The sequence below is a fragment of the Syngnathoides biaculeatus genome, chromosome 9 (assembly GCF_019802595.1).
Source record: "Syngnathoides biaculeatus isolate LvHL_M chromosome 9, ASM1980259v1, whole genome shotgun sequence".
NCBI lineage: Eukaryota > Metazoa > Chordata > Actinopteri > Syngnathiformes > Syngnathidae > Syngnathoides > Syngnathoides biaculeatus.
Genome location: NC_084648.1, coordinates 22,289,602 through 22,307,635, shown reverse-complemented (window position 1 = coordinate 22,307,635; position 18,034 = coordinate 22,289,602). Strand labels below are relative to the sequence as shown.

At 40.1% G+C, this 18,034-nt stretch overlaps 1 protein-coding gene across 2 annotated transcripts in view; it reads right to left on the bottom strand.

Moving 5' to 3' along the window:
* Positions 1 to 9,015: 9,015 nt before the first annotated feature.
* galnt7 (UDP-N-acetyl-alpha-D-galactosamine: polypeptide N-acetylgalactosaminyltransferase 7) overlaps positions 9,016 to 18,034 on the bottom strand; it is a 113,108-nt gene continuing 104,089 nt past the window's right edge. For both annotated transcript variants that reach the window (XM_061830958.1, XM_061830959.1), the window contains one exon: positions 9,016 to 14,018. In XM_061830958.1, the coding sequence (XP_061686942.1) occupies positions 13,912 to 14,018 (107 nt within the window). In that variant the 3' untranslated portion in view covers positions 9,016 to 13,911. The remainder of the gene's footprint in view (positions 14,019 to 18,034) is intronic.

The window sequence follows — 18,034 nt, the reverse complement described above, 5'->3', positions numbered from 1 at the left end:
GTTCGGTGCCAATGTATTTGCAAAGAATTCTGGGATTTGTAACTATTACCTGTGTATGCACTATATTGGCGCGGCAGCCAGCGGGCCAGCTCTAATACATATAAAACTTTTGCACAGCGGACCGGTTTAAATTTACCAGTTTTCTTATGGACCAGATACGTGCGTGTGAATTCTGACCCTCAAAAGCCTGTTCGTCCGCCTTTAAAAGTCTACCTCCACTCCATCTGTTATCCTGAATCAGATGCACTTGTGTGAGGTCGTTAGCTGCATAAAGACACCTGTCCACCCCATACAATCAGTAAGACTCAAACTTGTAAAATGGCCAAGACCAAAGAGCTGTCCAAAGACACTAGAGACAAAATTGTACAACTCCACACAGCTGGAAAGTGCTACGGAGAAATTGCCAAGCAGCTTGGCGAAAAAAGGTCCTAAATCATTTAGTGATTTATAGACCAGAAGCAAAACTTTAAAATCTATTCTAAAGCTGGCTGGAAGCCAGTGCAAGGACTTTAGGATTTGAGCTATATGGTCTGACCACTTTGTTTTGGTCAGAACACGAGCTGCAGCATTCTGAATGAGCTGCAGCTGTTTAATACTCTTTTTGGGAGTCCAGTAAGAAGACCATTACAGTAGTCAAGTCTACTTGAGATAAAAGCATGGGTGAGCTTTTCCTGGTCTGCTTGACACATATAAGACTTCACTCTAGATATGTTCGTCAGATGGTAGAAGGCAATGTTTGTGATTGATATGATATTGCGATACAGATTGATTTAGTTGAAGAAAATTTGGGCTCATCCAGATATTTATCTGATTTAGACAGTAGCACAATACCTTAATTGAACTGTAGTCATCTGGAGACACTGCTAAATATAACTGTGTGTCATTTGCATAGCTATGGTAGTCAAAATTAAAGTTTTGAAGAATTTGACCCAAGGGTAGCACATACAGGCTGAACAGGAGAGGTCCAAGAACTGACCCTTGAGGGACCCCATAGGTCATTGCCATTCGCTGAGACCGAGCACCTCCAATGGTCACAAAGTAGCTCCTTTCCTCCAGGTAGAACCTAAACCATTTAAGGACCATTCCATTTAGTCCTATCCACGTTTCCAAGCTGTTTAGCAGTATACTGTGATGTACCATATGAAAAGCCGTGCTGAGATCCAACAAGACCAAAATTGACACCTTTCCTGAGTCAAAATTCAACCTTATAACATTTAGCACTTTGATAACAGCGGATTTTGTACTGTGATGAGTTCAGAAACCTGATTGAAATTTGTCAAAAAGTCCATTTAAATTCAAGAAGTAGCTGAGTTGATTAACAATAACTTTCTAAAGAATCTTGGCGATGAACGGGAAATTTGAGATGGGTCAATAGCTTGCTAACATGGAATCGTCAAGTGCTCCGTTTTTTAGAAGAGGTTTAACAGCAGCTACTTTGAGAGCTTTTGGAAACTCACCAGGCTGAAGTGAGCAATTTATTATTTGCTGCAAATCTGGTAGCACTGACTTCACAATAGTTTTGAAAAAGTCAGATGGTATTGAGTCGAGACAGCTCATTGATGGTTCCAACTGCTGAACAGTTTTCTCTACAATTTTTTGGTCAACTGTATCAAATTCTGACAAGTTAATAGAGGTTTCTCTGGGTGTCTTCAGATATGAGATCATCATTCTATCTTTTTGCTGATTTGTGCTGACATTTGACCAGATGGATTGTATTATTTCACTAAAATAACTGGAAAACTCATTGCATTTGCCAGCTGTTTCGAGTTCTGGATCTATCTGATTCTGGAAGTTTGTCAACCACAGAAAATAGAGCATGAGTATTGTTTAGGTTCTTACTGATGATTTCAGATAAGTGTTGCTGTCTAGCTCTAACTAACTCTTGATTAAAATTACAAAGACGGTGTCTGTAGAGGTCATAGTCAATTTGGAGTTTAGTTTTTCTCCACTTTCCTACACTCCGATTTAGATCTCTTGACCATCATTGTGCTCCTCAACGGTGCTCTCGGTCACCTCAGGATGGTCTTAGTTTTAACAGGAGCGACAGCATTCACGGGTTTTGTGATTTTCAAGGTGAAATTGTCCAAAAGTTCATCAACTCTCTCAGCATTCACAGACTGTGGCACAGCCACATCCTCCATAAACTTAGTGGTAGTATTCTTATTTATGTTCCTTTTCATAATAGAGATAGAGGTTATCTGAACTTTTGTAAGAATTTCTAATTCAAAGAATAAACAAAAATGGTCAGAAATAGCCATAATATCAATCGATAGAATTTCAACATCCTTAGAAATGACCAGGTCTAAGATGCGACCTTGAGTGTGAGTTGGACTCTTAATATGTTGACAGAGGTCAAATGTGTCTAGTACTGCAGAACGTTCTTTGGAAGTTTTTTCCATGTAATTGTCAATGTTGAATGAATGTTAAAGTCCCCTGTTATGGCAAAATAGTTGTACTCAGTACAAATAACTGATAGCAGTTCTGAAAAATCCTCCATAAATTTTCCATTGTATCTTGGAGGTCTATAAATAATTAAAATGATAATAACCTTTGGGTCACCCTTAGCTAAAAAACACAGATATTCAAAAGAGCTAAAATCAGCTAGTATATTTCTTTAGAGTGAAATAATTATTTAAAAATAACAGCAATACCACTACTTTTCCCTGTTTGACACTTGTTCATAAAATTAAAATCTGCTGGTGTTGCCTCATAAAAAATTACAACTACTTTGTTAACCATGTTTCATTTAATAACAAAAAGTCCAGACCATACGTTGTAATGATGTCATTGATCAAGATCGATTTGTTACCCAGTAACCTGATATTAAAAAAAGCTCATCTCGCGGAGATGGCTGGAGAGAATGGTTCGACAGACTCACATTTTATCCTCACTAAGTTGGAAGTTCTACTTTTTTGATGCCATATCTTTTTCACCAACTTTCTGTCCCTTGTAATTACAGGGATGAAAAATGCCTGCTCTTCATAGGGGTCTGAGTTATTCTGGAAATGACCTGGTAAATATCAATCAGATTTACAGAGAGTCATGTGTGGAGGAGGGGCCTTTTGCTGCTTAGTGGACGGTGGTTTCAGGCGAGGGAGGAAGATCTTGGCGTGGTATGGGCTGGACTCCATCATTGACAATAGTCTTCATCCTTTCCATCAGACCAAACATTGCATTCAGGGTGGGAGAGGGGGAGCCAACATCTACTGCGGATTGTCTGGTTGTTGTAGTCATAGAGGGGAGATTCCGAGGTGTGGATGGCTCCAATGGGCAGGAAGAGGTGTGGGAGATTTAAAATGCTGGCACATTCCATTTGTTATTTGCTCATCAGATTGTTTGGATGACGCAAATGAATCTGTGTGCACCTTTTCTCGCCTTATCTCTTGTTCCTCTGATTGTTTGGGAACAACTGGATCCTTTTGTCCTTGGTTTTTGTTAACATTTTCTTTACAGGGAGGTGAATGACGCACACAGTATAAAATGTTGGCAGCTAATAACTTAACTACTTGTCTATTTAGTACCATCTGCTTTGTAAAGATTTTTACGCTCCCAAAAAAGGCAGAAATTGTCAATGAAACTCACAGTGCAGTGCACACCTTGCCTAACCACCTATTCAATTGACGGAGCCTCGAGAAATGTTCATCTCCAGATAGTACAAGGTCCGCTTATAAAAACCTCAGCATCCATCCCTTGCACTTTTCTTCGGTCAATTAAATCTCGCTTCAATACCTCCGATTGTTCCTTGAGAACATCCAGGGCCCCTGTGTGTATAATGACACATTTCACAGTTGGGCGCTGATCAGTGATCTCCAGGATTTTTTGAGAGATATTAGACATTGTGTCATTAGTATAACACAATACTTTGGTGTTCTTCTCACTGCAAAAACGTTTCACATACTTGCCGGCTCCATCACCAACTTTTAATGTTTGGGGTCCCAATTTTTTCTTGGATGATTTAATTTCATACCTTTCAGTGGTTGTGGAGGATGAGCATTCTTGGCCTTGGTTTTGTAAGAGTGCCTCAAATCTATTTGTAAGTCTGACGTCAATATGTTGCACTGACTCACATGATTTTTTTTTCTTGTTCTTCGCTGTGACGACCGTCCATGGCGCTGTTGTGTCTTCCTTTTTAAATGTCCCATATGTTTGGGGTTTGCTCCTTGGAGACAAGATTCGAGAGAGCAGACTTCGATGGTTTGGACATGTTCAGAGGCGAGAGAGTGAGTATATTGGTAGAAGGATGCTGAGGATGGAGCTCCCAGGCAAAAGAACGAGAGGAAGACCAAAGAGAAGGTTTATGGATGTGGTGAGGGAAGACATGAGGGCAGTTGGGGTTAGAGAGGAAGATGCAGGAGATAGGCTAAGATGGCAAAAGATGACACGCTGTGGCGACCCCTAACGGGACAAGCCGAAAGGAAAAGAAGAAGAAGATATGTTTGGGGTTTGCTCCCAGTAAATTCTAGGGAGGACTGCTGGGGTGTCCGTTACCCTTTCCACAGTTCATGGCAGTACTCGTTGTTGAGCTAGGTGGGTGTCTGTTAGCACACCTCTGGTCACCATTTTGAGACATCTATAGAGTGGTTTAATTCCCCGACTGTCCATTTAAATCCACATCGACTTCAAGACGGCAGATTTTTTATTCCAGAATTGACACCTCTGCAGTAGTCCATGAGAGTCCTCAGTAGAGAAGGGAGGCATCTTGATGGCTGGTTTTGTTGCTAACACCAGGCTTGTACTAATTAGCAGGCCATGCTCACATAAGGATGAAAGGATTATCCACAAAAACGAATACAGTCCCACAGATTTAAAAGTATCCATGTGTTGCTGCTTCTAAAAACTAAATATTTTAGAAGGAAAATTAGCTTATCAGCAAGAAAAAAAACTGTCATAGGCAAAGCAAGCAGAGGAAGAGAAAGAAAAGTGTCTGTACTGTATGAGAAGCAAGAGAGATCTTTATACACTAATACTAATAATAAACACTAATACACTAAGACATCATGGTTTGAAATCATGCATGGATTGGAAGGTTCAAAGACACAAGTTCAAGTCTCGCGAGGAGAGAGTAACTGTCTCGTACAATTCGCCACTGCACTCTCTCTCCTCTCTTCAGCACTTCTATTTATTTAATTTTAAGACGCCCGTTATTTACATAGATGTTACAAAATGGAGACGGCAAGCAAAACAGTTGGAAACAAAGTGCTCTTGTTTATGTGTGTGTACATGTGTGGTCATCATTTCTTTAACAGGCAGCAGTTCTAACAGTTCTGATGATTAGATGTTTTTGTTCTTGCTATCTCCTGCTAGGTTGCTGCCACGTTATCTAGAGCAGAGCAAGGAATTTCTTTACTCGAAGCAGATGTATGATAATTATATCCACAATTATTCCTATATTTCCCCCCTGTTTATCATACATTTGCTGCCATGTTTTCTAGAGCAGAGAAAAGCATTCTTCATTGCAGGCAGAGCAAAGCCTGACTACTACTGCTGACCATCATCCAGACTGGGTTCTTGAGCCCAGTGCCACTCGACGGACGCCGCCAGAAGGTAGTGTTACTTTGGCAGAGCGCTCACTGACTCTGGTGATGATTGAGTCAAATGAAGAGGAGGCAGTCACCCTGGAGTCCATGATAGCGGAGGACCACTGGTCCCCTATCGCTGACCCTCCATCCATTCTGAATGGACCTCCCATCTTAGACTCACCTGATTCACCACCTGTGCATCCGGCTGACCTCGAGGGGCCCGACGTGATGAGCCTCCTGATGAATGCAATAGCCCTTCATCACTTGCTGAGATGAGGGAAGGGGTTCACGACTGAAGAGTTATTATTAATTCGGTATCCTCATCCATGAGGACTGGGCCCAGTTCATAAGTTGGACGTGGTCGCAGCTCTAGGAGGGGGTGTCAAATAGGTTGCCATGCCAAGTGAAGCGATGGAACACTTGATCGTATGTGGCTTAAGTGGCTGGGTTAATGATTGTTCATTGCTGAGCCCTGGTCTCAATTCTTAGTTCAGACACCAGATGTCCCCAAACCAAATTGTACTTCAATAGATTTGATCATGGATTGCCAGCACAGAAAGTCATCTCAATATCCTAATCCTCTCATAATTATCACAAAACATACACATACCAAAGTCAGTAACCTTAAACCTGATTGATTCACATCTTTGAATTCAAATCTTTGATATTTTTATAAGATTTTAGTAGGAGTGTTTGCAAAGGCCGATCACCCCCTGCAGTTTGTGGCATCAAGAATTGCTTGCAAAAAGCTAATCACACCTTTAAATTGCAACATAATTGCTTGCAAATATTGATCACACCTTTTACTTGCAGCTGGATTGCTTGCAAGAAGATGCACGAGATAGGCTTAGAAGGAAAAAGATGACACACTGTAGCGACCCCTAATGGGACAAGCCGAAAGGAAAAGAAGGAGGATTGGTTGCAAGCGTTGATTACATCTTGGGCTTTGTTACAGTTTTGTTATTCACAACATGCTGTCTTACACTCTTTATATTTCTCTTATATTAAAGTAGACAATGCTTTGAAACTGCTTTGTGTAAAAGATGTAACCTGTGTATGATTGTCTCTCTCTCAGACAAGGTAACACACGATGTGCTACCAACAAGAACAAGCCTGTTGAATGCATGAGGGAATTGTATTCACAAGAATGTTTATACATTTATTGCTTATTGCTTAGAGATTAACAAAATGTTATGGAAAGTAGTGGTTGCAATTATGAGGACTCATTTATATCTAAATTACGAGCACCTGTGACCTATTTTGAGTGAGTTGAGAAGGGTCATGTCAGGACACATCAGAGATGGCGAAAGGTACTTTACATCATAACAAAAAGTACTTCCCACTGGGGGCGGAGAGCCAGTAAACATTCTAGAATGTACTCCAACAAAGTAATAAAAGCCTTGTGCAAGAGAGTACGGTGTCGCACACAGGCAGGGAGACTTCTGTAATATCATGGGAACATGCTGATGGCAGGAAATCTTCAAGCAACTTGGAATGCTTATTTTAAATTTTTTTCCCCTCTTTAATTGGGTCAGAGTAAAAGACTTTTATAATAAGGTAATTGCAGGGTAATGCCATTGGTATTATGTGGATGAGAAAGAAGGGCTAGTTGGCTATTGAATTACTCCTTAACCCAACAATTCCTTATTACTAAATTGGTTTCGAGCTCCGTAGGACTTGATCACTCCTTAAAGCTCATTCAAATATTATTTTACAGTATATTCTATTAATATTAGTTACCTTTGTATTTTCATTATTCCTTTAAATTTTATGATTTAATGCTTTTAAGTACTTTGACTTCACTTCTTCAGTTATATTCTATTTACTTTATATTATATACCCAGACTGTCATATTCTACATTTTCATCATTATTTCATTAAATATTTTGATTTCAATTTTATCTATCATTGTCATTCTTATGAGTTGTCTCATATTAACCAGTCAACCTCTTTAATGAATAAATGTCGATGATATTAATAAAATCTAAATCATCCTAAAAAACAGGTGATTGATAATACTCCGGCTTAATATAAAAACATCCGTATGTTTCTAACAAGGATTGTTAAACTTACTAGGCCAATAACAAGTGCAATCGATTCATAAGGGATGAAGCTGCTATAAAAATGAAGTGATCACATTATCCTTTTACTCTGTATGGTTACTCAATAAGGGCTAATAAGTGAGGGCAGACCGGATTGGCTTTGTAAAACTAAAGGCTGTTACCTCACCTAGGCGAATTCATCTCGACAGCGACTTAGAAAGCTCCCGTCCCCTGGCGTACACGGCGTTGGAGTCGGCTGGGGTAAAGGCCTAGTTTAACTCTTTAATTGGAGAGTTGGTCAGGACATTTTCTCAATTAGTCATACGGGTAAGCGGAATCTGACAGTAGTCACAGTTCTCGTTGTATACGATATGTGGGTTTTGCAAGATGATTAGGTACTAGCATTTGATGTTTTCATCCTCAGCAAAGATTTGATTACAGATGCGTCTTGTTGTTAGCGAGCTGGGCTAGGCTAAGCTAGGCCGAGCAGCTTCAATGCGAACGATACGGCTCCAATTTGGGTACTAAGATTACACAGATGATGATTTTAGTCCACTGAAGTTGTCACCAGGGGCATACCCATGCATGAATAAAGTTGGGAATGTTTTAATGAATGATTTTACAACTGTAAAGTTCAAGTTCTATGACAGGTGTGGGCCTTCCCCCAGTTTCTCTGTCATTGTTTTGCACACCCCCTCAATCGCTGGCTCTCTTGACTCTTCTTCTTTCCCCTGTTTCCTGCTGGTACCACTACAGCCACCCCCCTTCCTTTATATGTTTTGTGTGAATGCAATGAACGAATGTGCAAGAGTGTATTATTGCAGCAACATCGGTGAGAGAGCAACAGACACAAATAGGAGACCTACTTGCCAGCTTGCTAGAATCCACCCCTATGTCCATATGCAGAATGACACGTCAGAAAAGGCCAAGATTGGTCAAACTGATTTGTCAGTCATTCAAAGTGTTTGACATATTGGGGACACTTGAATCAAGCGATGGGATAGATGATAGGTGACATCTTTTTTTTCTGGCAAGCGGTCATGGGATCGACGCATTGAGCACCCCTGCATAAACGCTCACACTTAGTCCCGCAACCACACACATGCCCTCTTTTCACTTTTGTATGCATAACTTTCTCTGTTTTACCAATAGTTTTATTTTTGTAGTTGTGTGTTCCTGCAGTTTGTATTAAATTCACTATAAAACTTAACTGCATGGTGCTTTGTGTGTCCTGAGTACAACCAGTACAACCAATGTTCAGGAACTCTTATAATTTTCTGCTAGCAGGAAAAACCCTCAAAAGATGACATATGTGTCAACAGATCATAAAATACTGTATATGTATATACAGTATTTTATATATGTATATATATTTAATATATGTATATGATGTATTAGACCACAAAAGACACTGGTACATTAAAAAAATGCTAAAAATACAATTTCTTGTAAAACATCATTTTATTAATTTATCAATCCCATTTCCCGACATTTGAAATGCCATTAAGAGCGATTGAAGAAAAAAATTTTAAATAATTTTCAGAAACTGTCCCATTTACAGCATACATAATTACCCTTACAGAATGTTGTTGTTTTCCTTTCGGCTTGTCCTTTTCGGGGTCGCCACAGCGTATCATCTCAGATGAACGCATATATATGTTTGGCACAATTTTTACGCCGGATGCCCTTCCTGACGGAATAACCCACATTTTTGGTCATTTATTATTTTCAAAGATATTTTTCATTGAATAAGTTCCCAACATTCATACATGTATACTTTCAGTATAGTCAAATACTATTTTTAACCCATTCTTGGGCAGGGTGGCAATTTTTTGCCTTATTGAGATAAAAGTCTCCTAACAGGCCACAATCAGGGAAATAACACTTCTTTTTCATTTATGGTTAAGTTATATAACTTTACTCATTTATAATCTCATCCCAAAAGTGGGACGCTGCCCGCGAGAGGGTACTTGGGTTTTCTTAGTCGATCGTCCCAAAAACCAGAATCAGAATAAAACACTAAAATATTTTGATATACTGAAGGATATAATGCGTGAAAATCATGATGTCCCAAAAATGGGACGCTTCCCACGGATGTGTTAACCCATTATGGATTTTCACAATGATACATACAACTTGTTCTCCGATAATAGTAATATGCTTGACACCCTGCAAAAATGATTGACACCTCATCTCACGTCGTTTACACTTGGCAATTATATAGGGAATGGAAATTAGATGACTGATTTTTGTTATTCCCAATTCACACAAACAACAAAATGACTCACAAAAATACAGTGTTCTCCCATTATTCAGAGGTTCCGTTCCTTACACCCTTGCGGTTAACAAAATTCCGTGAATAATCGGTGCAGTATTAATACACACTGGCTACACAGAAAGTACACGTCAGCACGTGTTTTGGTGTGGATGTAACCCATCACACGATGGCGCTTATGATCCCTAACAATTGCATTTCACATCTGTAAGCAGAAGCTTACATTGCCCTACACAGTCAGGTCATTATTGATGTTGTACACACTCACGGGGTAATTGAAACAAAATCTATCACACCACAGCAAACAGAATAGCATAACTTGCAAACAAAACAAAAGAATGACTCACGAAACAATTGACAAAGCATGCAGTTTTAAAGCTATTGACATGCTCCTAGCATGCTTTGTGGCATGCTGGTGTGGCACTAAGGAGCTTGATAATGCCGGGGTCAAACATCACGGACATTCAAAGTTGCAAATTGCTATTCAGCTTTGCTACTTACATGGATGGATTTTTTTTCAGATTCTCTGAACCTTTTGATATGATGGACTTGAGATGATGAAATTCCCAAATTCCTTACAAGTGTACATGCAGGAACATTGTCCTTAAACTTTTTGACCATTTTCTCATGCACTTGTTCACAAAGAGGTGAACCTCTCCCCATCTTTCTTTGTGCAGCCAATTCAGGGAAGCTCATTTTATACCCAATCATTGCACCTTTGCAGTGAACTCAATTAAATATACATTGAACATGATTTACACATCATTGTTGTCAAATTCATGTAACCGATGACAGTTGAAAACTATGTCAGAGATTACGTCAGCAGTGTGCCAGGTTCACTCAACCTAGGAAATTTAAAGTACGATTTCACAAGGAAGGAAGACAAGAGGAACTCTTGCTCGCAAGAACACGGCATGTCTCTCACCATCTCCAGCCCATCCTGCCCACACCTCCACAAATCCTATTTTTTTTATTTCCTTAGGGCGGTCCGCAATGTAACAAAGCAAACAGGACAACAAAGCATGAGTCAATCAAGCAACCATGACAAAAAAATGCCAAAGTCAGTCTTTGTGATGTCTTCACCATCCACTCAGGATCGTCAGTCTTTGTTGTCTGATGCATCACTGGTGTTTCCATGGCACCCAGTGGGCCTCTTCATTGAATCATTGTTCAAGCACATCATGACAAAAGAGCATTAAAAACAAAGAGGAAATGTGAAACAACTTTATATCCAATTAATCCAACAATTTAATTGTTTTTATTGTTTAACATAACGGTATTGAAATTGGGGTTGGATCATGTTCCAGTCATGTACATGAAATTTCAGAAAAAAAAAAATGCAATTGTACATTTAGTTTTTTTTCCCACAAGGTATATAAACTTGTGTATGTTCTTTTGAGATTTTGTTTTGATGCGGTTCCATGAGGTCTTTTTATCAAATCTGAAATTTATGCCCTTGTTGAATAAAGGGTGAAGAAACAATGATCATATTGTTTCCATAGCTAATAACCATTGACAAAGACTAATTCTGTATTTTATATTGTCTGTACAGTGGTACCTCTACTTATGAACGTCTCTACTTACAAAAGATTCAGGGTATGAAAAACCTCCCGAAAAATGTTTCTCTAGTTAAAAAAGAAATTTAGGATCCGAAAGGGCCTGGATTCCACCGAACATCAACATCCTGTACTGTATCTTGGTTTGAAAGCGGCGTGAAAGCTGCTCTCCCATTGCCAGCGCCGTAGCCCCTTCCTGGCATCACATTGGCTAGGAGAGATGCACTTCCTATGTCTTGAATTGTGTGGTGTGACAGAGCTGCTTCCCCTATTGGCTAGCACGTCACATCATCCTGGTGACGTCAATCTTTTTTTGGGTGAGGTTGGGTGGGTGTGTCAATCTTTACCCCTGAAGCACTTCCTGAATATTCTTCAACAAATCTTTTGCTCACACACAATTAAGATGTACAACATCATCTGGATTTATTCATCTTTTTTTCACCATGGGCCCCAAGAAATTGAAGGCAGTGCCAGTGAGAAGAGGAGAGTTGTTTTGTCCATCACAACAAAACAGGAAATCGAAAAATATGAAAAAAGTGCGTGCCTCTGGCTGCCTGTGCTGCTGCTCTTCCTACACGGACATTTGAGAGATTCAAAGTGGAGGTTGAAGCTGAAGTTGAGGAAATTGTTTCACTGGGAAAGGCTGAGGACATTGACGAGTTGGTTCAGGAGCACCACAAAGATCTTTTGATGGAGAGGCTGGAGGCGATGTAACGCAGCAATGAAGGGGCAGTTTGCCGCAGAGAAGAGGAGGCAGCCACTCCTCCATCAGACAGAATAAAAAAAGTGTCCATAACATTTCCGAATTTATTCAAAAGTATCATCTGGAAAATGTGTTAACTGCTCAGGCGATCACTCACTTGGATGACGTTTGCCTTGCACATTTCTGTATGATTATTAAAAACCATCAAAGGCAAACATCCTTGGATTGGTACTTCAGAAAACATTGAAAGTTAATGTTTGTTCTGAATTCATAGTTTTGCGGAATTTATTAATTTTAGTGGAATTATGTGCGCGCCTCCGCCTTGATGCCTTTTTTTCCTCGCCACGCACTCAATACCAAATGTAAGTCATCATTTTTTATTATTCTTTATATCATGTACATTTTGAATGCTTATTTTTAAGGTAAATTAACATAATTCCGTATAATTTTTTACATTATGTACACGTTGAATGCTTATTTTTGGTGGCAGTGGGGGGTTTGGAACGGTTTAGGCTATTTACATGAAAAATGCGTTTCTACTAATGAAAGTTTCACGTTACGAAATGACTTCTGGAATGGATTGTTTTCGTAAGTAGAGGTTCAACTGTATTATCTTAATTGTTGTGGTCTTCAGAGACCCATTCTCAACACAACACGGTGCTTCTTTATTTGTGCAGCAACAGACAAAAACTAGCAATTGGCTCCATGGTGCCTTACCAAATGTGTAATATGATTTAAAATCATTCCCGAGTTAGAGACATTTTTCTGCTGAGAGGGCTGAAACCCAGTCTTTGGAATTTCTCGAGTTTATATACGTCACTAGCAAAGATCTCAGGCTACCTCTCTGCACCCAAGCCAGCGGTGTCAACAAACGTGTGCTCTCACAATTAGTGCGCTTTGGGTGTTGTACAGAGAGGAAACGATCAGAGGAAGGACAAATATGGACAAAGCGGATACAAAACTGTGTCACACAGAATTAGCTGTCAGAGTGGTCTTTTCTGGACACTTGTATGATAAAACCAAGTTTTTTTTTTCTTTTTAAATAAAATTGACATTTCTAATCCAGTCCATGTTACAGAGTCTTCCCATGGAGGTCTTAATGACCAAAATATAGGACCTTCAAAATATAGAACTCAGTCAAAACTATTTTTCCTGCAGATCATCAAGGAAAACACAACACACGATTGACACAACCGCCACCGCGAGATAGTTGTTTAGGATAATGTTTCAGAGAAATTCAGACCATGGCTGACTTTGGTCACAAAGGCAGGGGAAGGGGTAAAACTTGACCTGATTGTCAGTATGTGGGGATCCTGCTTCATAATGAATCTGAAGGGAAACTTTAATTACACCTCTTACTTTTCTTTTGACTAAATAGCACTCATTCAGGATTATTAAAATGGAGGGTGCATAAAACAGAATAGCACTATCAGTGACTCGGCATTAAAATCCCATCCACCAAACCCACCGCCGTGATGGATATATACATTTTTAAATTTTTTAAATCTTTCCTGTGAGAAGCATGGTATCATAAAGAACTGGACCCCAACCATAGGCCATGTTGCACAGTGGAACACATAATATTGTGTTTCTGGAATGTACGTCATCAACTCAACACCCCCTCCCCTTCCCCCATTGATTCATGTCTTGAGTGGGTAAGATGGTTGCCATACCCTGGCAAGTGAATAGCGCTGATCAAAAAGGACCCACCATTAACCCAGTTATTTATGGCATGCATGACTGCATATTATAATTGGTGATCCATTTGCTTCACCATAATCCAAATGACTTTCTTTGTATACAAGTTCAGCAGTCGTTATACAGCCATGATGTTGTTCATCTCCCACTTTTGAGTACTTTTACTGGTGTCACAATCGGATACAAACACTTTGTGGAGGAGGTCTGAGCGATCTAAACATTTGCCTGGGAAAAAAAAACAAAAAAAAAACAATATTACTATGCATGTATATGGAAGCGCCAGCAAAATCATCACAGTTACTGCATTTCATGCATGAAAAGACTAATTTAATGCAGAATTTTACAAAATGATCATCCATCCATCCATCCATACTTATCTGAGGGAGGGTCACTGGGACAGCAGCTAAAGGAGGAAAAACCAGACTTCACTCTCTTACTCTCATCCAGGCATTCCCAAGCCAATCAGAAGATTTAGTCCCTTCAGCGTGCTTTGTGTTGTCCTCAGGGCCTCTTCCGAGTGCGACATGCCTGGAACACCTCACATGGAAGGCTTATAGGAGGCATCGTAACAAGATGGCTGAGCCATTACATGTGGGTATCCTCAATAAGAAGGAGTAGTAACTTGAATCTGAGCCCCTCACAGGTGATGGGGCTTCTAATCTTATTCCTGAGGGAGACCCAAGAACCACTGTGGCAGAAATTCAATTCGGCTGCATTTATCCGTTTTCTAACATAGGTCAACAGGTAAATCAATAGCTTCACCCTTTGCCTCAGCTCCTTCTACACCACGGCTGACTGATACAGTCTGCATCATGGACCTGTCGATCTCCCAATCCAATCTTCCCTTAATTGTGATCAATACAAAAAGATACTTGGAACTCCTCCACTTGGGGCAGGATCTAATTTCTGATCTGGAAAGAGCACCCCACCCTTTTGAAAATGAGTACCATGGTATCAGATTTGGAGGTGCTGATTTTCTTCCCAAGGCCATACACTCAACTGCGAAACACGTTACTCAATGTGGCTTGATGGAATGATCAACAACCTCATCTGCAAAAAGCAGAAATGTAATACTATGATCAAGCAAACCAGAACCCCTTCAAGACCCCATCTGCGCCAAGAAATTCTATCCTTTACGGTGGTTATGAAAAGAATCAACAATAGGGAGCCTTGGCTTAGTTCACTGGAAAGAAATGTGACTTACTGCTGGCAATACAGACCAAATTCTGACACAATCATACAGAGAACAAAAAGCCTGAATCAAGTAGCCAGGTACCTGATATTCCCGAAGCATCATCCAAGGAATTACCTAAAGAACACGGTCAAGCCCTTCTTACAAGTCCACAAAACAAATGAGTATGGTTGGGCAAACTCCTATGCACCTTGAGGACCCTGCTGAGGGTGTAGAGCAGAATCACTGTTCCATGGCCTAGATAAAACCCTTCTAAAAGAGTGGGATCACCACCCTGGTTTGCCAATCTCGAGGCTCTATCCGCAATGTGCACACAATTTTGTAGAAGTCTGTCAACTAGGACAGGCCCATGACATCCAGAGCGTCCAAGAAGTTCAAATGCATCTCATCCACCCCTGGGGCCTTGCCATCATAGAGCTTTTTAACTACTTTGGTGATCTCAACCACAGAGATAAGAGAACCCTCATCTATCCGTCCATCCAATACCATCCATCCATCCATCCATCCATCCATCCATCCATCCATCCATCCATCCATCCATCCACCCATCCATCCATCCATCCAATTAATTAGCCAATTGAGAAATATCTCTTCTTCTAGGGTGTCTTGGTTCAACACAGCAGATTGAACATTTTCAAAATAAAAACCAAGGCATTCCTAATCCACATGAAACACTGCTTGTGATATGCACTATATATACATACATATACTGTATTTTCACAACTATAAGGTGCACTTAAAAGTCTTAAATTTACTCCAAAGTCCGCCCTGCAATGTGGAGCGCCTTATATGTGCACCGTCGTCCAAAATCAGTAACTGACTAAGGGTATTTCCTGCCGACATGCTACTTATATAAATGAAAAGCGGACGTGTGAGAGGATAGCATGTGGACGTTACAGAGGGAAGTGTGGGCATGGGACAGTATGCTAAAGGCACGTCTCCAGAAGGTATATAATGCCTGTATGTGTTTTGTGCTAAACAACATTGTTTTGGCTAAGGACCCCCTAAAAATGGCACCAACGGAGAGACACGCTTACAAAGCAAAGTTTAAACTGCAAGCTATCAGTTACGTGCAGAAACATTGGGGATCAAGCAGCCGCAACAGAATTCAAGAGGAGGAATTGGCCAAGTTTCTAGGACTGTCAGAAGCTTGAAGCAAGGAAATGCTACACGATACAAAGGGAATGGATGTAAAGTTTTGACTGATGAAAATAATGTAAAATTCTCTCAGATATTTTAGCTTTCATTATTTTGATATTTAACAGAATTAAACAATTTGGATGATCCTGACTGACCTAAAACAAGAGTGGTGTAGTCTGACTTGACTTCAGACAATGAGACAAAATATGAAATTAGTGTTTTTGGGCAGTGTATGTTAACTTCTGGCTTCAACTGTAATACCACATTGTTAGTGACGCAGGTGTGTTTTACAGTTCCTCTGGCCGGTTGGTACGGCTCTGCTGTTGGGTCTTTTTCCGCTGAAGCTCATTGGTGCAAGTGAGCGTTTGCAAGTGAAAAACAGCTACATTTGGCTTTTGATGCTCTTTTTTTTCTTCTGGTTGAGAGTACAGTATGCTTATGAACAACCATGCCATCTTCGATTGCATTTGAGAACTGGGACAAAATGCTACAGGGCCTGCTTGCTGCACCAGGTACTTAAGACTGGGCTCCAATAAGTAGATCAAAGCAGCCTGTATTGATTCAAGATTTGTACTTTTCAAATATCTGCAGCCTTTGTCAACATGTTCAATGGCTATATCTATTACAATAGTAAGTAACGCTATATTTTATGAAATGTGAACGAGCATCATATACTGTACGCCACAGGTGTCAAACTCGAAGCCTGGGAGCCAGATCCAGTCCACCACATGATTTTGTGGCCCGCGAAGGCAAATCATGTGTATCAACTTCAATGATTTTTGTTAAAACCTTTACCAAAAATTCCAATTGTCATGTCATAAATGATGTTGAGATATTGCAAGCCTTTCTGTGGTACCAAATATCAACAGTATCAACAGTTGAAAAACCCATTACCCTTGATTTCTGATTACAAAAATAGTTCATAAGTTTAATGTGTAAATATGATGGTTCAATGAAAGATTTTTATGGTTTCAGTCATAATTGCCCTCAACAATAGTTGAAAAACCTATTACCCTTGATTTCGGATTACAAAACTAGTTGATAAATTTAATGTGTAAATATGATGGTTCAATGAAAGATTTTTATGGTTTCACAGTCGTAATTGCCCTCTGACAGAAACCGTAACTGCAATGTGGCCCACGATAAAAATGAGTTTGACACCCCTGCTGTACGCTGTCACATTTGTACTGTATTTGCAGTTTTGGGCAATTGGTTCCATAATTGTAACCTGTGGTGAAACGGGAAATGTCCCACAGTGTTGTTTTTTGTTCCCAACTGAAGAAATTGGGTGAGTTGATTTTGTTTCAACTATATTTCATCATGTTGAGGTTTTAAGACAACATGTCTTTGTTGTTTGTCAGCTGGTAAAGCGTTGGCCTCATAGTTCTGAGGTCCCGGGTTTAATCCCGGACACGGCTATGTCAAGTTTGCATGTTCTCCCCGTGCCTGCGAAGGTTTCCTCCAAGCACTCCGGCTTCCTCCCACATCCCATAAACATGCAACATTGATTGGACACTAAATTGTCTCTCGGTGTGATTCCAAGTGTGGCTGTTTGTCTCCATGTCCCTGCGATTGGCTGGCAACCAGTTCAGGGTATACACCGCCTGCTGCCCATTGACAGGTGGGATAGGCTCCAGCACTCCCCGTGACCCTCGTGAGAATACGGAGTTGGGAGGCCCCTGACAGGCACAGGATGGGGTCATAGAGGGGAGATTTTCGACAGAATAATTTTTTCGTACTACTGTCAGGTCATACTGACAATTTTAATAAATATGACAAAAGGGTTTTTTTTCCTGTTGCAAACTTGCAATTCATTACTAAATTACCATAACCAACCTGTTATCCCTTAGCAAACCCCTTGCCAGTTTATATATGTCTGAGAAATGATTTTGTTGCATCATTAAACATT